This window comes from Pantherophis guttatus, chromosome 7 (genome assembly GCF_059756535.1).
Source record: "Pantherophis guttatus breed Tessera chromosome 7, ASM5975653v1, whole genome shotgun sequence".
In the NCBI taxonomy this organism is placed as follows: Eukaryota; Metazoa; Chordata; class Lepidosauria; order Squamata; family Colubridae; genus Pantherophis; species Pantherophis guttatus.
In genome coordinates, this window is record NC_142069.1 from 31,947,693 (window position 1) to 31,970,517 (window position 22,825).

At 40.4% G+C, this 22,825-nt stretch overlaps 2 protein-coding genes across 8 annotated transcripts in view; one reads left to right on the plus strand and one right to left on the minus strand.

The window, feature by feature from the left end:
- Positions 1-3,919, plus strand: part of SGSM3 (small G protein signaling modulator 3) — a 27,942-nt gene extending 24,023 nt beyond the window's left edge. For all 3 annotated transcript variants that reach the window (XM_034403399.3, XM_034403400.3, XM_087873909.1), the window contains exons 21-22: positions 2,498-2,558; positions 2,792-3,919. In XM_034403399.3, coding sequence (XP_034259290.1) covers positions 2,498-2,558; positions 2,792-2,875 — 145 coding nt within the window. In that variant the 3' untranslated portion in view covers positions 2,876-3,919. The remainder of the gene's footprint in view (positions 1-2,497; positions 2,559-2,791) is intronic.
- Positions 3,920-4,412: 493 nt separating this feature from the next.
- The window catches only part of MRTFA (myocardin related transcription factor A), a 73,539-nt gene continuing 55,126 nt past the window's right edge, over positions 4,413-22,825 (minus strand). For all 5 annotated transcript variants that reach the window (XM_034403397.2, XM_034403395.3, XM_087873906.1 and 2 more), the window contains 11 exons: positions 20,592-20,753; positions 20,167-20,342; positions 19,390-19,548; positions 18,107-18,360; positions 16,639-16,807; positions 14,495-15,607; positions 13,969-14,064; positions 13,680-13,844; positions 8,524-8,706; positions 8,138-8,198; positions 4,413-7,353 (listed from right to left, as the gene is read on the minus strand). In XM_034403397.2, coding sequence (XP_034259288.2) covers positions 6,854-7,353; positions 8,138-8,198; positions 8,524-8,706; positions 13,680-13,844; positions 13,969-14,064; positions 14,495-15,607; positions 16,639-16,807; positions 18,107-18,360; positions 19,390-19,548; positions 20,167-20,342; positions 20,592-20,753 — 3,038 coding nt within the window. In that variant the 3' untranslated portion in view covers positions 4,413-6,853. The remainder of the gene's footprint in view (positions 7,354-8,137; positions 8,199-8,523; positions 8,707-13,679; positions 13,845-13,968; positions 14,065-14,494; positions 15,608-16,638; positions 16,808-18,106; positions 18,361-19,389; positions 19,549-20,166; positions 20,343-20,591; positions 20,754-22,825) is intronic.

Genomic DNA, 22,825 nt, shown 5'->3' on the forward strand with positions numbered 1-22,825 from the left:
GAGGGCTTTGCTGCACAGGAATGCTGAAACTTTGGTTACATCTGGAACCAAATGGGCACCTGAAGCATTGGCTTGGACTATGCCTGTGCAGCCTCTCTTGACCCGTCACTCCTAACACTCCCCATGGCTCACGGAGAAGCCGCATGTTCCAAAAAGAGCTAAGAGACACCTAGAGGAAAATGTGAGATCAATCCTATTGGACATGACTTATTGCTGCTATTAAGGTCTACCTTGTGGCTAGAGTGGTTTCTGTTCTCATTGCGTATGTAGAGTGTCACCCAATGACCCCATCCAAGAGGGGTCCTGGGACAGGAGGGCTCATGTGATTATCTTCAGGGCCATACAGAGGAATTTGTACAACACTTGACAAAGTCGCTTGGATTCCTTCCCAATTGGAATCCATGCATGGTGACGGTCCATTAGAGATGTCTAGGTAAAGGTTTTGCCCAGTTATCTGGAAACAGTTCCATCCTGTTGGATCTGATAAAGTGGACAGGGTCTCAATGCTATCAGTGCAAACACCTGTCAATTAGTTCCTTGTCCCTGCTGGCTGGTGAAAGCATCCAAGATGGTGACAGGCAGGTGGGTTCAAGCAGAGATCGATTCCTCACTGCAGGAGGGGATGTTTCCCGGACCTTTCAAGGAGGCCCTGGTTCACCTCCTCCTCAAAAAAACTCTCTTGATCCTATCTAGACAATTTCTGTCCAGTCTCCCACCTTCCCTGTTTAGGGAAGATGGTGGAGAATGTGGTTGCATGGCAGCTTCAAAGGGTCATAGATGAAATATACGGTGTGAACTCCTTCAAGTCAGGATTCAGGCCCAGTTATGGGAGAGAAGAAACATTAGTAGCACTTGTCAATGATTTCTGACAAGAGTGAGATGGATGAGGTGCATCCATCAACTCAATGTTGGTTGTTGGTTATTACCTATAAAGCCCTCCATAGCATGGCTCCAGGTTATCTGAGGGACCAGCTCATCTCAGTGGGATAAGCCTACCCCATCCATACCAGCAGAGGAGGCATGCTGCAGACCCTGTCAGTCAAGGAATCTCAGCTGGGAGGGTTCAGAAGAGCTTTTTCTGCTCTTGAAACATCTCCCCCTCCCCAAGTAAGATCTTATCTTCTGAAAGGACTTGAAGACTTGGCTTTGCCAGCTGGCCTGGGGTCCCAATGGGGGAATGGCATTTTGGAAGTGGTTAATGGATTAGTCAGACCCCACTCCTCCCCATTGCACTTTTCTCCCTTCCTTTCCATTGTCATTAATTGAACCTGATCTAAATTTTAACTTATGTTTTTTGTTTAAACATTTTAATGTTTTATATGGTATTTTATTTGTATGATTGCAAGTCACCTAGAATTGTCTCAGCAAGACGGGATGTAATGTGGGGCACTGTTATGTCACCAAGACCACTTTCCCAACAGACTAGGGTTCACTGTACTTCTGGCCACCAAACATCAAGTGAGGAAATGGAACTAACCCATTATCATTCTGTACATAAGGTTTGTCAGTCAAATTAGTCAATAGAAAGCCAAAGTTAAAAGGGCACTGCTGAGCATTTGCCATGAATGACAGAGGTTGATTGATAGGTAATTTTGTTTAGAGGCTCAAGGCTACATATTGACTATAGATATAGGAAATCTGGCAAGAAACTCACTGTACACGTATAGGAAAATTAGAATAAAATACATTGACTTTCAGATGCTGAGTGTTCCAGTTTACCTTTTCCTTTGTTCTTTTCACAATAAAAGCCATTTATATAAATATCTCCAGAGCAGAAGCTTATTGTGAACTGGGCTTTTTTGTTCTGTGGTGGTGCAGTGGTTAGAATGCAGTATTGCAGGCTAACTCTCCCCACTGCCAAGAGTTTGATCCTGACCAGATCAAGGTTGACTCAACCTTCCATCCTTCCGAGACCCAGATTTTTGGTGGCAATATGCTGACTCTGTAAACCACTTAAGAGACGGCTGTAAAGCACTATGAACCGGTATATAAATCTCAAGTGTTATTTCTATTGCTGTCTTTGATTGTCCTGATTTAATAAAACACAAATATTACTGACCCAAATATATTTTCTTTTGCATAAATCAGGTATTTCTTCCCTGTATAATACTTAGTTGCTTATATTTGTGCAGATTGCCTGTTTTTTCCAGTCTTGAGCAGGGATGGATAACCTAAACCTGGATTTTCTGTAGATATCTGTTATTTGCAGCAGACCAAACAATTGTTTAATAACCATAAATAAAACACGCTTGCTTGGTTTGCGCAACATAGTAGTATGGAAAATTATGTTAGCTGATTTGTGGGCCAGTAGGTCACATTAAAACAAATTGAATTTAAATTTCTGTTTATATAACAATTCCTGTATTGTATTGCTATGCAGTCTGAATTCGTAGCGGAACTATTTGAGATTGGGGCTTATAGCAGTTACCCAATTCCATTGTCTATGTTGTCTATAGACGAATCTTAAATCCTAACTGCTGGGTATATTCTATCACAGGGTCCTCAGTAAATTTGCATTCAGCCTTTCTCAGGACTGGGAACTCCCAACAAAAAGAGAGGTGAGTATGTGACCCTGCAACTGTACCTGGATTTCTTAGCCCAACTCAGAAATGTCTTACTATCCTTTGCCTTGCATGGGAGTGGGAGGCGCACGTGACCGTGCCTTCCTGTCCTAGCCCTCAAACCCTTTCTTTCTTAGGGACCATCCGTCTGAAGGCCCTGAATCATACATTAACAAGAATTTGACTTAAGATTGTACACTGTTCATAATCTCTTTGCTTGCTTTCTATAGGAGAAGGAGAAGAAACCTCTGAAGGAAGGTGTTCAGGACATGCTTGTGAAACATCATCTCTTCAGCTGGGACATAGATGGGTGATTCCTTTATGAATCCGTGCTTGGACTTCTTGAATGGCAAATGAATGTTTGGCATATATCCTCTCTTCTCCCAGGCAGTCTGCTGGCCCTTTGCGTTTTATATGTCTTTCTGTAACCTGCCTCCCTCCAGTAAACTTCTACTAATTACGATTAACATTTGGCCGCAATTTGCTATAGAGCAGGATTGAGGACCTGTTGTTCCTGCATAGTGCCGACTATAATCCAAGCAGCCCACCTAATGGTGTTGGCTGGCCTTCCAAAGGGCCCAGATTTCCCACTCAATAGCAAATAAGAGGAGCATTTCAAGTGGTTGTACAGTAGTGTTACTTTCCTTCATGACCTATGGTTACAAAGAAATATATTATATTACTTGGGCCCTGTGCTTGTGGAAGACAAACATTTACTGACTCGTAAGTATATTTAAAAACAATGGCATAACTAGAAAGTGAAGGATCCCCTAAGGTAACCATCTAGCCGTTACATTTCTTGTGTCCAGGAAAGCAGAGTGATTGGAAAAGTTCTGTTGAAATTTGCCTCCTTTGTGGAAAAGGCTTTATTTTGCAATGCAGAGAATGCAAGCTCGCTTTACTAAGAGTCTGATAGTGTGGAACTGGTATTTTTTTTCTTGGTGCTAAGATGCACAAGTGGCTTTGGTACTGCCATAAAGTGCCTAAAAAGACTGTCAGGTGACTGAGGCTGCCATGGGTATTATAAAAAACGATTGCAATAGCAGTCTGTCCTTTTCATTCTGTTCAGCTGTGATCCAGGCTTAATTATTTTACCTAGATCAATTTTTTTAATTATTACAAGAGAACTATATTATATTCAGAAATTTATGTATATTTTGACATATCTCTAGTACGGGAAATGGATTCAGGCTTTGAGCTGGCTCAGGGGATAACTGCGGCTTCTATCTGAGGGTGTGAGCAGGGAGTGCAGGGCAGAAGCACTCTCTCTGCTTCATGGTATCTGTATTAGTCCAAATACAAGAAATGAAGAGCACTAGTGGAGAGCACAATCAAACCATTAAATGAAGATTAATCAAGATTGTATCATTTTTGGCTTATAAATTAATGGCTCATCTTGTAACTGTCTAAGACAGGCTAAATGGGAGTGAATTTTTATATATATTAGCCTGTTGTTCTTGTTCTTCATATGAACTACAGAGTATTAGTCTTACTGAGTGGGTCTGACACTTTTGTACCAATATCTCGAGACACTGTATTTCATGTAAGGGATGAATTATATATCTAGATGCAGTGTTTCTAATTCCATAAATAGTACTCTTACAATCATAGCTTTTCCCACCCTTTCTCTTCCTACTTGTGGGAACAGAGGCAAAATATCAAAAAGATAAAACACAGGTATAATTAATGCTGGTAGTGGAGAAAAACTTGCCACTTAAATTTTGTGTCAATAGCAATACCGTGAAGTAGTTCTGTGTTATTCATGTGCTAAATGCCTTTGTCTGTATTTTCACCATGGCAAATACATGTTATTGATAATGCCATGACCAAAGATAAGATGTACAAAAATGATAGAACACAATTTTTTTAATAAAATGGATTTTTCAAATATCTGTAAATGAAAAAATAATTTGATTTATCCATTCTTTACCCTTCCCCAATTTCTCATTACATATTCTTTTCCAGTTGCATGTTCATTCTATGTCAAATCCATAAGCCCTACTTAAGACTCCTCCCTGTGTTGCTAATTACTTTTGTTGATGGGTACAGGAAGAAAATGTGCATGCTGATCTAATACATGTTATACAACTATGATTATCAGCAGAAAAATGCATATATTCAAATTAGAGGCAGATTCTTATTTACTGTATGGGGTAAAAGGAGAATTTAGACAAGATAAATGAGATACTACTTTATACACTGGAGAAAAATGGACTCTGATGTAAATCCCAATTCCCCCTTCCATGACAAGTAATATCTCAAAAGCCTTTTAAGTATTAGTAGTGTTCTGTCAAAGCTTTTCATTTTGTTTTTCTAATTTGTTTATGGAGAATAGTTTCTTCTTTCAGAAACAGACAGTTGCTGTCATAGCACCTTTTGAGATAAAGTCCTCTTGTTTGATAGCTTGTTTACTGTTCTCAGACTGAGGGGAGATGCAAAATGCTCATACTGATCTAACTGCTCCCACCCACTGATATGGTCCTAATGTAGGTTATACAGTTTTATTATCCAAACTATCCAAAAACTATCTATCTTTGCAAACTAGCCACTAATTTATCTGATTGGTTGCATGTCCTGCAGAATATAAAAGATGAATACATTCAGCAATTCTAACAATCGGATTTCTGCAGAATGATTTTTAGAGAAATCAGCTTCACTTGCAGTTATCTACTCTAGGACTCTGGCTAGTCACATAACTGCAACTGACTTTTCAAGATGAGGCTCTTCATCATGAAGGGGGGGGGTATCAGGATGATATAAACTCGGAAGTAAAGGAGTTTTTGGAATTCCATGAAACTAGAGTAGTGGGGAAGAAGCTTATGCCAACAGATCCATGAGTTCTTCTCTACGGAAAGGGAGATTGACTAATAATATTTAATGGCATATGCAAAAAAGTTAAACTGGTAATCCAAGGGCAAAGTATGTGTTCCAACCCCGGTTTTACAAAAAGGAGAAGCTAAAGGGAAGCATCACCTTATAATGAATGGATTAATTTGATTAGCTTTCTAGAACAGTTTTATAGAGATATGTACAAGTTTACTAAGTAAAAAATAAAGCCAAGTTTCAAGAGGAAAGACTGGGATTTACAACCACATTTCACAGTAGCAGGGGTTATGGCTACGTAAATTTCCTCTGCATAATAGCACATGCATCTCCATACCAAATGATCTCCTTTTTGGAAGAAAGTTGATGTGTATGTTCCTTGAGGTTCTTATTTTGATTGAAAAGTGTAAAGTGTTGACATCAGCCAAGGTATCCAAGGAGAGGTACAACCACAACTGCTTTAAATGCAGCGATGTAATGCAGAGATTATTTTCCTATGAACCCAGTTGCCAATACAGAGGAAGCTATATTATCTGTGCAAAAACAGGGAGGACAGCTAAATCTCTCTAGAAAGAGCAGAGCATTGCAGCTCAAATGCTGCAGATGTTAAGACTGCTAATCAGTCAGTTCAGAACTCCATTTCTTTAAAACAGCACTATGTTCCATAGCTGGAACCATTAGAATAATTTCTAAAGGAATTGCAGAAAGCTGAAAATACTGTACTTTGTACAACTGTCTTGACTCATGGCAAATCCTGCCTGGTAAGATACCAGAAACAGAATAATTGTCCCTCTGTTTATTTTACATTGGGGCAATCCAGAACAACGTTAAAGAGCAAGAATTGTTCTCTAAGTTATAATATAATGTGGATTTAACTTTCTTAATAGACAGGAAGCGCATATAATACAGCATTATCAAGAAAAAGTTTTTTTTAACTAGACTGTAACCCTCCAAACTGATTGTAAACTTCATCAGTATGAATTCATCCTAATCTCCCACTTCCTTTCCCAGATGAGTCATATTCGAAGTGAAAATCTTTACAGTGTGGACAAATTAACTTTTTCCAATGTTTTTAATGCTTTCTAACTAGGTAGATTCAACTCCAGGAAGGAGAACTGTATTTGCCAATGATTTTTTCTGGATCCTTTGCCTAGAACTGTTCCAACTTCTGCCAAGCTGCTTATGTTGAAATATTTGCAGTTACTCATACAACTCTGATGCAATTGCTAAATGTTTGAGGAAAGAGCCACATTTCAACAAACCACTGGAAAAAGTGGAAGCTTTCCTGAGATTGAATTTTCATTCAGAAAACATCATGGGTACTTGCCCTTGGCTCTAGCTTTACAAAAACTGGTCAAAACTGGGAGGGGGAGGAGAGGAAAGAAGGTTCATTAGATGCAATTTTTACTTAAATTCTTGCTCATCTCCTACACCCACCTGTACTCCCTTCAGTTTACTTGGTCAAAAAGTTATAAGCAAGAATCCCAGTGCAGCTGCAAATCATGTCCATCAAGGAAATCTGTGGAGAAGAGGCTAGGAGTTGCAGTACTGAGGGGTGTAAGGCTCATCACTGGCCCTCCTGACAGCTCCAACCAATCCATGCTGTCCAAATTGGGTTCTGCCAAGTCCAAACCTGATCCCCCAACAGACTCGGGGGCAAAGTGCAATTCTGATGTGTCCATAGGTGATGATGGATGGTCCAGGATAGCTGAACTGCTTAGCATCTCACTGTAGAGATCAATTAGGGGCTCAGTTCCATCAGGGACTGCTGTCAACAAAGAGAGACCAGTGGTACTCTCTAAGAAGTCTTCCAGTCTGCCTGGTGGATTAACAGAGTTTGGGTGACTCACAGGCCCCTGCAGACAAAGCTCTGAGGAATGATGATTGCTAGATGGAGAAGGGCATCTTGGGGTAACAGTGGGATCTTTCTTTGCTGGGGAAGACTGCTCTTTGAATTGAGCTGAAATCTCTATTGGAAAAAAGACATGTAAATTAGGTATTACGTACCCTCTAACATTAATGATACAGCCATTAACGCCTTACTACTATTGCAGCACTTCAGAAATTATACACATCCTTGCCACCTTCAGAAGACTCTTGATTTCATACCAGTGACAGGTGAGGCTTTCTCTCATGCATCAACAATCATTTCCTCATTCCATTCACTCACCCTTTCATCTTGTTATGCTTGTTTAAGGCACCATGACTTACCTCAAAAGTTCAGCTTTTCACTTTTTGGGGAAAATGTAAGCTTCTATTAATTGCCTCTAATCATCAGCTATCCATTTCCCCCAGTTCCCACACATGATTTGGAAACCAAAGCTCAAAATGTGACCCAGTATGATCTAACAGCTTCTGCAGACTCTATATACACTGTGTTATGTTACCTTACAACCTTTCTTCCCTGGCAGGCCTTTTTCTTCCATTAGCATCAGTATTGTGTGGGAAGCCTAAATTTCATAAGAACTGGAGCACTTGCAGTCTGCTTCATTCTGCCCCAGCACACTTCTTCCTCCAGCAGACTCATGGTAATGAGGGAGGAATGGAATACTTGGGGGGGAAGGGGGGACGCACACAAAGGGACTTTAAGGATTATTTATGGCCTTTTCCCTGGTGCTATAAGGAAAAATGGCCCTTCCCTTGTGAATTGATACATAAAGCTGACAGGCACACTCTTTTAAACGATTGGGCTAAATGCAGTAGAAGCCATACAATCCATCAGAATGACAGACCGGAAGTTCCTCTCTTCATACCTCCATGTTCAATTAAAATATCAAACAAATCATCCATTTGCTGACTTGAGCAGCCATTCTCCTAAAAAAGAAAGAAGAGAGTACGTTTGTTAATGTATTACATTCAATAGCAATGCAGCAATTTATACATTATAAATGTATAAATGACCACCCTGTGGTCAAATAATCAATATAATATAGAACAGGATATGCTAACCAAGAGTTTTACCCACATCTTCTTTTCTGCTATGAAGACTATATATGAAAAATGGCAGAAGATAACCTTCAATGGTGTAAAGTGGATCGATCCAATATATGAATTCCAAAAATATTAAGATAATTTGCAAAAAGGATAGATCCACACCAAGTGGCTTCCTAATTTGTCCCAGCAAAACAGTTATTCTCACCTCAGAGGACTTTGGTTGCTGTTTCACAGCCTCCTCGTAGCCTGGTGGTTCTTTCATTACCACTGAGGTGGCCGGGAGAAGCAGTGGTGACAAAGCGCCGAAGAAGGACGGGCTCTGCTTCTGCTGCTCAAGGTCCATATGGGGTGGAGAAGGAGGAGCTGGAGAGTTTGGCTGCGAGAGAAGCTGTGAGGGAAAAACAAGTAATAGGCGGTTGCAATTCTTTGAAACCAACTACAAAGCAAATGTTCAACAAAGTGTTTGATGATGTTGTCTGGCTGCTCCAGTTTTTACTTTTTTCCTCTTCCAGACAGGATGGCCCATTGTATCACTCACTACCCTTGGTAATATCATTTAGATAATGCAATCTATGCCTCATCCAATTCATGATGGATTTCTTTACCCAGAAAGCTCTGTATTCTCTTATATATTAAAATAATTTTCTCTTAACTCAATAAAGTTTATATGATAAACTTCCTATTAAAAGGCTAGGTAGAATTTCTAAGAAAACTCTTAATAGGACTGTTATATCTACATCATGAGGGACCATAATAGTTACATCTATTTGTTTCACAATATGCACAATCCATCAGAAATATATAAGATTAAACCAGTGATGGGATTCAAAAATTTTTACTACTGGTTCTGTGGACATGGCTTGGTGGGCATGGCATGACTTGGTGGCCATGGCAGGGGAAGGACACTGCAAAATCTCCATTCCCACCCCATTCCAGGGGTGCAAAATCCCATTTCCTCCCAATCAGCTGGGACTCGGTTCCGAGAATAGATGGGAGTGGGACCAGTCAGAGGTGATATTTATCAGTTGTCCAGAACTGGTCAGAACCTGCTGAATACCACCTCTGGATTAAACCTATTCCTCAAGTAGATGATATTCCTAATAGCACACCTGAATACGCCCACCTTCAAGACAGCAGGCCTGTTTCTGCATACTTAATGTGATGCCTATTCAAAAAGGTCAAATAAAGAAGAACAAAGGAATCAAAAGAATACTGCCGTATGCCCGTATTTGTATCTGAAAACTAAAAGCTCGTAGGCCAAAGTGGGTAAATGAATGCCTTAAAAATAGTCCTTGAATTTGTATGTTGTATGTATGCCAATGGAGAAAGCTAGGGAGTTCCAGAAAAACATCTACTTCTACTTCACTGACTATGCTAAAGCCTTTGATTGTGTGGATCACAACAAATTGTGGCAAGTTCTTAAAGAGATGGGAGTACTAGACCATCTTATTTGTCTCTTGAGAAACCTATATGCGGGTCAAGAAGTAACAGTGAGAACTGGACACGAGACCACTGATTGGTTCAAAACTGGGAAAGGAGTTCAGCAAGGCTATATATTGTTGCCCTGCTTATTTAACTTATATGCAGAGCACATCATGAGAAAGGCAGGGCTAGAAGAATCACAAGCTGGAATTAAGATTGCCGGGAGAAATATCAACAACTTCAGATATGCAGATGATAACATTCTAATGGCAGAGAGTGAAGAGGAACTAAAGAGCCTCTTGATGCGGGTGAAGGAGGAGAGTAAAAAAGTTGGCTTGAAATTCAACCTTAAGAAAACTAAGATCATGGCCTCCGACCCTCTCAATTCTTGGCAAATAGATGGGGAAGAAATGGAGGTAGTGACAGATTTTATTTTCCTGGGCTTCAAGATCACCGCAGATGGGGACTGCAGCCAAGAAATTAAAAGACACTCCTGGGGAGGAAAGCTATGGCAAATCTAGACAGCATACTAAAAAGCAGAGACATCACCCTGCCAACAAAAGTGTGTATAGTCAAGGCTATGGTTTTCCCAGTTGCAAGGTAAGGCTGTGAAATTTGGACCATAAGAAAGGCTGAGCGCCAAAGAATTGAGGCCTTTGAACTATGGTGCTGGAGAAGACTCCTGCGAGTCCCTTGGACTGCAAGGCGATCAGTCCTAGAGATCAACCCTGACTTTTCTTTAGAAGGCCAGATCCTGAAGATGAAACTCAAATACTTTGGCCTCCTAATGAGAAGGAAGGACTCACTGGAGAAGAGCCTAATGCTGGGAAAGATTGAGGGCAAAAGAAGAAAGGGACGACAGAGAATGAGGTGGCTGGAGGGAGTCACTGAAGCAGTTGGCGTGAGCTTGAATGGACTCCGGAGGATGGTAGAGGACAGGAAGGCTTAGAGGAATGTTGTCCATGGGGTCGCGATGGGTTGGACACGACTTCGCAACTAACAACAACAAGTCCTTGAATTACAACTGCAATTGGACCAGAAACTGCCATTGCTAAACAATGCGCTCTGCAATCGTAAAGCGTAACACCGCATGACCGCGTAGTCTAACAACAGTAATCCAGGCAGTCCTGGTTGTCCTAATTCCACATGTGCGGGTCATTAAGCAGGAAGTGGAGGAAGTCCCAGAAAAAAAATGCAGGGGTGCTGCAAAGTTGTGGGAGAGGCCCTGGGTGGCTCAGCATAGGCTACGTGCAAGTTGGGGAAAGGGGGTGTAGCAGTGTGGTGCAAGCTCAGGAAGGCTGGGGAAAGAGAGCATGGAGTGGGTCCATGTAGGGAGGTCATGGTGGGTGCAAGCAGAGGGGGGAAGAAGGGCATCATGTGTGCAAGCAAAGAAAGATTAGGCCGAGGGGAGACTTGCCTGAGTTACTTGCAACCTTCCCTGCTGGCTTCTCCATTGACTTTGCTTGTGGAAAGCTGGCTGGAAAGGATGCAAATGGTGATCGTGTGACCACAGGGCATTACAACTGGTTGTAAATGTCAGATGGTTGTCAAGTGCCTACATTTTGATCAGATGAGCCTGAGAGCATAGCAACAGTGAGAACCTGGCAAAATAGTTGAAATTGCTTCATTCAGCACAGTCATAACTTCAAATGATTGCTGAACAAATAGTCATAACTCGAGGACTACCTGCACAGATATAGGCATAACTAAAACCTGGTGAACTAGGGTAAATCGGGAGACATAGTTATTATTAGTTACAACCCTATAGGAAAGTTAGGGATAGGTGGGGTGGAGAATGTGTTACCTTGCATTTAAAAAAGACTATTGAATCAAATTAACTTGACACGCCTAATAAGAGCAATCATTTGATGACTAAAAGCATCAGGTCATAAAGGAAAATTAATATCCCCTAATCAAAATGCTCAAAGAGATCTGAAAATTAAAAGAGATATTAAAAAACAACCTGAAAAGTTAAGCCATGTATTTATGGACGATTTCAACTAATCTCAATTTCAATCAATACACTGACTGGAAATTTTGTGTTTGAACCATGGCAGAGAGATAACATTCTTTGATTCAATGAGTAACTGTAAACTGGAAAAGCTGGTTTTGGAACTAATGGGGGGAGGGGATACTAGACCTACTCTTAAGTGATGCTTAGGCTCTTGAGAAATAGATGTAATTGAACCAATTGGGAACAATTCAACATTCAAAGAAGCAATAACATATAGTACATAGCAATTCCAACACACTCATAGCTGACTTCAAAAAGGGAACATCTCAAAATTGAGAAAATGGGTGAAAAAGAAAATCAGGCATGGCTGAAAGTGCAAGCTTCCTCTAGAAATATTTAAGAATATACAAAAACAAAATACAGATATTCTGTTAAATACATTCTACTAATCCAGATGGAATTTCAACCAGGAAAGTTAATCTTTTTTCCTAGAAATGCATCCCTTAGCTTAATGATGCTTAACAGAAACAACTAAATTTCATTTCAGTATGAAACTACACCTGTTTCTTGAGAACTGACCTATAGTCTCTATTTGATCCTGGTCCACACTATTATTTATGCACCCAGCCAACCACCCACCCACGTGCTCATTTGACTTTGGCTCTCCCTCCCATTCTTCACAGATTCTGAGCAGCTTACAATGTAAGCAACCCCTCTCCCCCCAAAAAACAAGTTAAAAATGCAATAGGCACAATAAGCAAGATGGAACATCTGACCATCTGTCATGGAAAACATATACAAAAACCTCCCAAACATATCCAGCAAGCAAGTCCATTCAACCTAAAAACTAAGACATGGGAAAACAGCAAGATCTTTAGCCTTCATGAATGCCATCAGGGTGGAAGCCCCTATAGTTGAGGAGCACCCCTTTCCAGAGAACAGACATTTTGACATAGAAGATATGCTTCCCAGATCCCAACAGATGGTATTATTTAATCAAGGGGATCAAGAGTGTGCCCACTGTTGGCCCTTGCCAGCTGAACAGAAATCATGGGCAATAAGACAGTTCTTCAAATAAGTAGCTTCATGCCATATAGTGCTTTACAGGTGATAACCAACACATCAAATCACACCCAGAAGAATATTGGCAACTCATGCAGCTTGCAAAGCAGGGGTGTTGTGTGGACACACTGATGCAAGCCCATCACTGCCCATTCTGCTGCATTCAGGCCCAGTTGAAGTTTTTGAGAGGTCTTCAGGGGAGGCCTCAAGTAGAATGCCTCACAGTAAGAGATGGTTAGGCATGAGTGACTGTCTGAAGCCCCTTGAGCCACAAAGAGGCACGACTAGCATCACCAGATAGAACTGTGTAAAGATCTTCTTGGTAACCTGACACCCGTTCTTCAAATAGGAAGTCTGAATTCAAAAAGATCCTCATAAGCACAGCTCTTGAATGGGAAAGTGCAACTCCACCAAAAGCAAAGACAGAAGATCCTAAGAACTAAATGTCTATGAAGAGTCTCAGTCATCAAGGTTATGGCTGTCCCAAAGGTGCTTTTTCAAAAGGCAACTGGACTTTGTTTTTCCCTGAAGCAGTTTCACTTCTCATCCAAGAAGCTTCTTTGGTTCAGAACAGAAGAAGCTTCTTGGATGAGAAGTGAAATGTCTTCAAGGAAAAACAAAGTCTAGTTGCCTTTTGAAAAAGCACCTTTGGGACATCCTAAGAGCTAGGTGGTCCTAGCAGCCGCAGCCACTCAGTCTTGGTAGGAATGAATCAGAGAGAGTTCCTCCCATCCAGCCTACAGGCATCAGGACTAGACCTAGTAGCCTCACTTGGAGAGCCTGGGGTCAAAAGGTATAATTAAGTATCATTAGTGTACTGATGATGCAGGACCCCCAAACTGGTTAGATGACCTAATCCAGTGTTTTCATGTAGATATTGAACAAGAGGCTCATCTTATGGTATTGGGACCCACTGAGAATACCTTTTTTGTCTCACTGGACTGGCCAGTTTTATCAGGAACTCTGGCGTTCGGTGGTCCTTTGTGGAAGCCGTTCAGGAAGAACGGCTGCAAGTTGGGAGATGCAGAAAAAGATAAGATTGTTTGTGGCAGCTGTCCAGTGACCATTTGCAGACCTGACTTCTGACACTATATAAGAGATAAGAAAAAGAATTAAACGTCAGATTCTGATTGGTCCATTGATTTTAAAAAGGAAGAACACCCTTCAGTATGCAAATCAGGGCTACAGTTAGGGCTACAGGTGGTTAGCTACCTTCTGGGTGGACTCCTTTGGTGATGGTTCAGGAGATGATGGAGAGTTCTGTATAGGTGGCTTGTTGGGTGCTATTGCGGATGGAGATGACATTCTCTGAAAAAATAATACAGGATTGAATGTTGTTTCAGATGCCTGGGCAAAAGTTAAAGTAGTAATGCAGCAGAGGGAATTTACTGCGCAGGGAAAACAAAAATTGGGCTTGCAAAACCAATGAATTATCTAGAAAATGTAGATGAGGAGGAGCAGATCTAGTTTAATAAGAACGGACAATTTATGGTTGCTATTACAACAACATGATTTCATTCTGGTAAACTGCTTTCAGGAAGACACATATGAAGTTTTGTTCAAAAGGTTGTGTGTGTTAAACTAAATTATTAAACAAACACTGTTGCTCCAACATTACCTTTACATTAGTTTCTTCAATTAATTTTGTGCCTGTGTGTGTTTGATTGTGTGTGTTTGTGTGTGCATGTGTGTATGAGGGAGAGGGAGAGAATGCACAAGAGTTTGCACATTTACTTACTTTCAGCGGCAATGAACTGCTTCCCACTTTCTCCTGAGGTGAGAGGGTCTGCCTTTCAGCATTCTGATTGGTCACAGTGAGGACTATGTGAGTGCCTGTGGAATCTGTGATGAGGGTAGGGGGGGAAGCTCCCTTGATGAAATCATTGAAGCCCCCACCTTGCTGTCCAATGAAAAAACATGAGGTCTGACATGGTGGCTCAGTTTCAGCAGCTAGCACCTCCTGCTTCACCATCACTGCTTTCTTTGGCACTAAATTTGTATCTGATGTCTCCATTTGGCTGGTGGTCTGTGTGGGTCTTAGTTGGTCAATTTGGCAGTTCAGCTGCTCCACAGATTGGCAACTCAGAAAACCCTTTTCGTTCTTGATAGAGGTACCAAAAATGGAGGGCTCACAGACTGTAGCTCTTTCTTCTCCGACAACTGTAGCTGACAGTGGTTGTTGAGATCTCTTTTCTTTCTCCAGCTGCAGCTTTAGCATCTCCACCAACTGCTGTTTCTGTTTTAACATCCGGGTGAGTTCCTCAATCTGCTTATCTTTCTCCTGCAGCATCTGGTCTTTATCCTGGACCTCCATGTCTTTGCTGTTGTTGCTACTGATTATGCTAGACTCCACTCTTGACATTGCATTTATGCTACTACAAGTGTTACCTTTGGAACTCTCTTCTTTTACCAAAAATTGGACTGGTGATGCTTGTAGAGTAAGCTGAGTCAGAGGAGAAGTCACCATCTCCCCAAAAGCATCACCACTGGTTGAATTGTCATCTCCAGCACTTATGAGAGACCGTTCGGAAGGAGTGGGTGACACAGGAGGAGTTGAGCCTGTGCTCCCAAACTTCATGACTCCATTGCCCGTGACAGTGGCTACAACAACCTCTGCTGAAGTAAGACCCGTACTGACCAGTGCAGGACCTGTACTCAGCCGAGCAGCTGGGAAAGCTACCACCACTTCAGTAGTCTTCGGGAGAATTGCTGTGTTAGGCTTTGGAGCAGCAAGTACTCGGCTGGTTACACCATTCTGCTCTTGATAAGTTTTGAGCCGCTCAATTAAATCTGTCTTAGTACCCGACACAGGCAATGCCCTTAGCTTCAACTCTTGCTTTAGCTCTGCCACCTATCAAAGAGTTAGAATTCTATCAGAAATTATATTAGCTAAGACACCCTTACTTACTAGGGCTACATCAAATCACAGTTGGAAGGTAAACCTGGTTGATACCTCCTTTCAATTCTAATTTTTTTTTAAAGAAAGGTTGCCAAATATTATAAGGCATAAAACAATGAGCACAAAAGTTTCACTTTCAAAGGACAATCCCATCACCACCAATAAATAAAATGTATGGTCAGCATCAAACTCACCAATTTCAGTGATAGCATCACCATCCACTAACCATGCAATAAATAACTTATACCACATTTTTATTAGTGTGGTTAACAAATATTAAAGGCAAAGACAATATACTATTTAAATGAAATGAAGTAAAGATCCTGTACTACAATTTATAATATTGAATGAACAACTAGCCAAGTAATTACATTCTATATTTAGGTAAAAGAAAGCTGATGTAAACATGCAATTTAGGAATTATATTATCTTAAATCTGATCCAAAATTACCAGAATATAGTAGTGCTATATGCAAGTAATTATAGCCTAAATGATGCTTCTGATATTGCCATAATAATGAAAAACCACCCAACAATAATACAAATATAAGATGACTCCTAGATGTTTAAACTGGAGATCTTAGTGCTATAGTGCCTCAACCTTAAGGAGAGCATTAGGCATTATACACTTACAATATTTATCTATTTTCTAATATTTTAACCAGTGCTGTGGAGTCGGAGTCGGAGTCGAGGAGTCGGACTCGGAGGAAATTTTGGGTACTTGGAATCGGAGTCGGAGTCGGAAGTACAAAAAACTGAGGAGTCGGAGTCGGAGTCGAAACATTTATCTCCCGACTCCACAGCCCTGATTTTAACCTTGTTTTATAGCTGCTATATTAGTTACCACATCAAAAGATGGAATCTGAAATACATTCCCTTACATTTTAAATATCTGCTTTGCTGCATATTCACAATAATGTTTATTTTACTTGCATTTTATATCTAATATTTCTTCTCAAAGCAGCTTACAAATGCTTGGTTACCTTCATGTCATCAAGGTTAGCAGGGAGAGCCCCAGGTTTGCCTACTGGAGAATTGCTATTTTGTCGCAAGAGCCCATTGGAACCAGAAGACAGAGAAGAGGCGTTGCTGGCAGCGGTGGAAAGACTGCGCACGGCTGGGCTGCTGTTGCCATTCTGTTCTCCTAGAGGCCTGAAGGGGAAAGGAAGAGTGAATTGAGTAGCCAGCTGCAAGAAACTAGCAACAGAAACTCCAGGCTTTGCTTCCGCACTTCCCAGAGGAGGCTGAATATTCATTGGGGGGCAAAACCCTTGATGTGATCTAACAATCCAATGCTTACAAAATGTATTGGCAAGGTGCCAAGCCCTTAGGTAAAGCACAATGCAAATAATTGCTCCTGGCTCAGTGTTTGCTTTCAGCCGTACTTTGTGATAAATCATTAAAACTTTAGATATTTTCTTCCTTACTTACGTTTAAATGCAGTAGAAACAGAAAAATAAATTGTAAAATGAAGAGATTGTTATAAGGACTTCATATTCCATCATGCTTTTCACCATGATGGAAAGCAGCCATCTAGGGAATTTCTATTAAACATTATCTTTTGATAATGTTAATTATCAATGATAATCACTCTATTCTGATTATTTATTTATTAAATTTTTATCCCACCATTATTACTTATAAGTCAGTCAAGGTGGCAAACATACATAACGCTCCTTCCTCCTCCTATTTTCCCCACAATAAGAACCCTTTGAGGTGGACTGAGTATGCCTGACTGGCCCAAAGTCCCCCAGCCAACTTTCATGCCTAAGGCAGGTCTAGGTTCCTGGTTTCTACCCTGATACCTTAACCACTAAACTAAACTGACTATTGTTATTCTGTTATATGCGGGATATATGGGGGTAGTTTACGAAAAACAAGTTTGTTGAGTTTACTGAGAAACAAGTAAACAAACAAATATCCAATTAAATATATGCATTGCTGATTGGGGCACTTTGAAAACCTCTCTCAAAATTACATTGCCAAAGCTTTTCGTTACACTTATAAACTCCTTTCACTAAAATCTTAGACAGCTTGACTATTACAAGTACATCCATAATTTTCACTTACTTCTAACGTTTGTAAACTGCACTCCAGACCAAGTAAACGTTAGAAAGTGAATAAATATGGCTCCTATGATTGAGTGGATTATGAGTTGATTTTATAAATCCCATACCTAGATGGGAATGCACAGATAGAGAAATAGGCTTCAGTTCTGTTTATACTAAGCTCTTGAGAAGAGGAGGAGGTGGGGGGGGAGGGGGAAAGAAGGAAGAAGGGAGGAGGAGGAGGAGGAGGAGGAGGAGGAGGAGGAGGAGGAGGAGGAGGAGGAGGAGGAGGAGAAGGAGAAGGAGAAGAAGAAGAAGAAGAAGAAGAAGAAGAAGAAGAAGAAGAAGAAGAAGAAGAAGAAGAAGAAGAAGAAGAAGAAGAAGAAGAAGAAGCAGCTCTTACTTTGGTGGAGCTGGGAGGATGGTTTGATAGTTGTAGTGCTGTTGGTGCTGTTGATTAAGGATCTGGAGCTGCAAAAAGAGCTGTTGTTGCTGCAGGATTTTGGCATAAGACGAATCCATGGGGGGAGCTCCTTTATCCTGTTTTTGGTCCGGTGGAATATATTGGTGATATTTCAGCTTCTTAACTTTTGGTTTCGGCTCCTTGGATTTTTTGCTACGCTGGGATTTCTCACATGAAGATTTTGGCTGGCTTTGCTATTTGAAAAAAAAAAAATAGGTGGTTCAGGATAGGATGGTGGCATAATAAATATAAAGAGTGACATTTTGAGAAATGATTACCTGGTTTAATATCTTCCATACAATTTCTTCATTCTACTGATCTGCTCTAATAAATGTAAATCTATTAAACAAGTATAAAGCTGTTAGCTTTTAACTAGTCCAGGAGTTGCCAAACTTGGCAGCTTGAAGGCTTGTGAACTTCTGGGAGTTGAAGTCCACAAGTCTTAAAGTTGCCAAGTTTGGGGACTCCTGGACTAGTATAATGCTAATCTTAATACATACCAATTATATTATCTACATCAATGCAGTGAACCTGCATGAACAATCCTTAGACCAATTAATAGAACATCATTCCTCCAGAAATTAGACTGGCCCCCACTCTAACACTCTTTAGGGAAGGTCCTGCCAGCAGGCCTGGGGAACCCAATAAATGGCTGGTATGAATGTATGTTGTCGCCAGGGTAGGGGTGGGGTTATTATTTTAATTTTTTATTGTTTTTATTTCTTTTATATTACTTGTATGTCCTGTAAGTTGTCTTGAGTTACCGTGTGCAGGTGGGAGGCAATAAATAAATGTCTATTGCAATTTCATATTAATTAAATTTCTGTTTATTTAATATATGTATTAAAATCCAGGGCATTTATCTGTCAATATTCCATAGATGTCATCATATTCCAAACTGACAGAAAAAAAAAGAGAATGATACAGCAAAGGAAACACATGTCATCAACTCTGATACGTTAAGTGAAAAAAAATCCAGGCTGTTACAAAACTATATCATTTAATGATTCTCATGATACTAATCTACTAGCAAGAAAAGGATCCTAATGTATCACTATCTTAACTATTCACTTAATAAGGAATTGAAAATGTCGTTGAAAGGTTGATTCATGATCCTGATCAAGTCCAAGTTACTCAGTATCTCACCTAATCGTTAAAAGGAAATCCTTGGCATCACAGACTTCTTGGCTGATCGTAATACATAGCCCTAACACAAAAGGTACCTTTATAAGAGCTGGAAGAGGTTTGGCAGCAGGAGGAGCAATTCCATTAGTGAGATTCAGAGGCACTGGAGGTGGTGGCTGTGGCAAGGGGGTTGGAGGCTGTTCAGACACGTAAGTTGTCTCAGTGCAGTCTGTGCTGATTTTTAACTGGCACACAATCTGCAAAGTAGATGAATATGAATATGCCCAGATGAATTTTCAGAAGACAGAATAAGCAGTTAGCAGGTGACTTCTGCAGTATCATAAAAAGGCAGACAACTGCTCGGTTACATTTGTGTACTGCAAAATACAGATAAGTGGAAAGCCAGTTTCCAGAATCAATCCCACCCATACACCAAGAGAGTTAACTTCTTCCCACGGTCAAATCTGAAGAAAATAGGATTTTATTTTTCCACAAAGTAAAACAGCATAAAGGATGTTATTAATATTATTTCAAGCTTCAGTTTGAGAACCACTTTGGTGTAGTGGTGAACGTGCTGGCCTAGAAACCAGGAGACTGGGAGTTCTAGTCCCTCCTTAGGTATAAAAGCCAGCTGGGTGACTTTGGGCCAGTCACTCTCTTTCAGCCCAACCCACCTCACAGGGTTATTGTTGTGGGGAAAACAGAAGGAAGAAGGAATATTGTGTATGTTCGCCATCTAATAAAGGCAGGGAAAAAAAATCTTTAAAAAGATTCAGGTATCAAGTGTAACCTTTTCTTCCAAGGAAAATACCTTTTTTGCCCAAGCGCCTACAATCAAAAAGTGCAACAAGAAGCAACCCCTAAGGTGTCCTCACCTGAGTAGGGGATGCCACTGTGGGAGTAGGAACTAAATCACTCATCAGAGCTTCCATTGGGGATGGCACAGATGCCTGGGATTCATGGCTAGCCGGTTGTTCTGGAGAAAGGGCATCACTGCTGTCCTCATCGAAGGAGGAATTATCTGCTATATTAGGATAGTTCACTTGACCTACTAAAAACAACAAATGCAACGTTAATTAATTAAAAGCAGACGGTATGGATCACGGATAACCAGCAGGACATTTCTGGGCCACTATAAAATTCCAAGATGGTGAAAAGCAGAGGAACTTTAGACAACTGTGTGTTGTACATATATTATTAGCTTCACCAATTTGCCAAGTATATTATGCTTTCCTTTGTTTAAAAAAGGCATAAAAAAAGAAGCTGCTGTTTTATCCACTCCCCTTATCAGCAGGCTTACCAATGAGAGCTTCCTTCAAGCTCGATTCCACAGGCAGAATGTTTTTCTCTACCAATTCCATGGGGCCCGGTCTCTGGGCAATCTTCTCATTGAGATCATCAGCCAATCTAGCCCGCTTCAACTTCAACTGCTTGGCCTGAAGAGAAGGTTCAGCAGAGGTCTCTGTTCAGCAGAAACAACAAAAACATGATTATTTCTTAACTATAAAACCCATTACAGAAATCAATTCTGTAGTTTCTTTTTGGAGACTCTCAAGCAGTACATAAAAAACCAGCCCTAACTATACTAGTCCTCTAAATAATTTTTAAGAATAACAGAATTGTCCTTCTGACTTGTGCCAAAGGTTAGGTACTGGTTACTCCAGTACCTAACCTGAATCTTGCAAGAAGCCCCAAAGCAGGACACATACAAACAATTCTATTTGTAATAACAGCAACTGGTAGATGGGAATATAGAATATTGTCATTATCAGTTTAGTCTGATGTCATCTATCAGGACCCCCAAACTATGCTTCTCTGCAATAAGGCCAGCCCTCTGGAACAGGTCCAGTTCTAAACCACTCTGCTGTGGTTTAGAAGAACTGTAAAGACCTGACTCTTCAACCAAGTCTTTTAGTGAGGAAGAGGAAGACCCCCTGCTTCATCACACTTGCCATCTTTTACTATAATTTGTTTGTTAGCCGCCCAGAGTTCTTGAGAATTGAGTGGCATATAATATCAACACATTATTATTATTATTATTATTATTATTATTATTATTACTACTACTACTACTACTACTATTACTATTATTATGAAATATGAAATGTGAAAATATGAAATACGTATGAAATCACAACTGCCAGTTCTTTAGATGGTGTTGGCCTTAACATTGAGTACTTCCCAAGAACCTAGGATGTTATAATGAATTGAAATAGCATAGGTTCTGATCCGAAGTGCCCCCAATATTTTTGGGTATTGCACCCAATGTGTCAATAACCACCACAGCTGGTTATGCCATAATCTTTCATCTTTGATTTTCAGATCTTGATACTTTGTGATCTCCAATTCTTTGTCTTCTATTCTACTATCCCCTGGTATTGCCACAATTATCCATGATTCATTCTCCTTTTCCTCCTCCTTCACTGATAATCTTATTTTAATATCATTAATCTCCATTTAATACTATCAAAATTGGAGCTATCACTAATTGTGGAAACAAATTCAAAAGTTTTAACTCTTCCTTTTTTATCCTGAAAATCCCACTATTTTAATTTATTAGATATCCCAGGATTTCACAAATACTAGAAAGGAAAACGTTTTTATGATAAAACATACATAATTTTATACAATTAACCTGTTTCCTTGCTCAATATTTTCTAAATTAAAGCCTTCCACCCACTAGCAGTAAGATTTAATTTTCTATGCAGGTAACCATTTTTATTTATTTATTTATTTTTCTGTCAATCTACTTGGAACTGATGTTAAGATAACTAGTCTGGAATTTCCTGTAATTCTTATAGTTAGTTACAGTATCACAGAATACAAAGGTTGCAAAGAATGCTGGTGATTACCTAATCCAACTTCCTGCCAATTCAAACCCACAAGTGTATATATATCATCCTTGACAGATTTGACTCCTCTAAGCACCACCACCAAAGAAAAGTCTTTTTCTTTCCCAGGCAATCTTTTCCACAGTTGAACAGCTCTAAGACAAGTTTTCATAATATCAAACCAAAATCTACATCCTTGTAATTTTTTTTCCTTGTCCTATTTTCCGGAATAACTTTAACAATGTTGCACTTGCTCCTAATTAACAAACTTTCAGGTCCTTGAAAACAACCATCATGTCGCCTCAGAAATCTTCTCTGGGTTATGCCAGAGAAGATCCCAATGCCTCCAGCCATTTCTCATGTTTTTCCTTCGAGGCCCCTCATCCTCTTGGTTGTTCTACTCTGGATGCTAGCAATAGCACTTAGACTCCATAGCACTTTGCACCACTGTGGGCATATTGCCCCCACCAATCTGGATCTTCATTTTCCCAACCCTGGAAGGATGGAAGGCTGAGTCAACCTTGAACTGATCAGGATCGAACTCCTGGCCGTGGGCCGAGTTTGCCTGCAATACTGCATGCTAGCCACTGCACCATCAAGGCTCTTTCTACACTCGTTATTAAATATCCCTCCTAAAAGCAGTGTGAACTGCACTGGCTCCCGGTGGTCTTCCGAGTGTGCTTCAAAGTGTTGGTTCTTACCT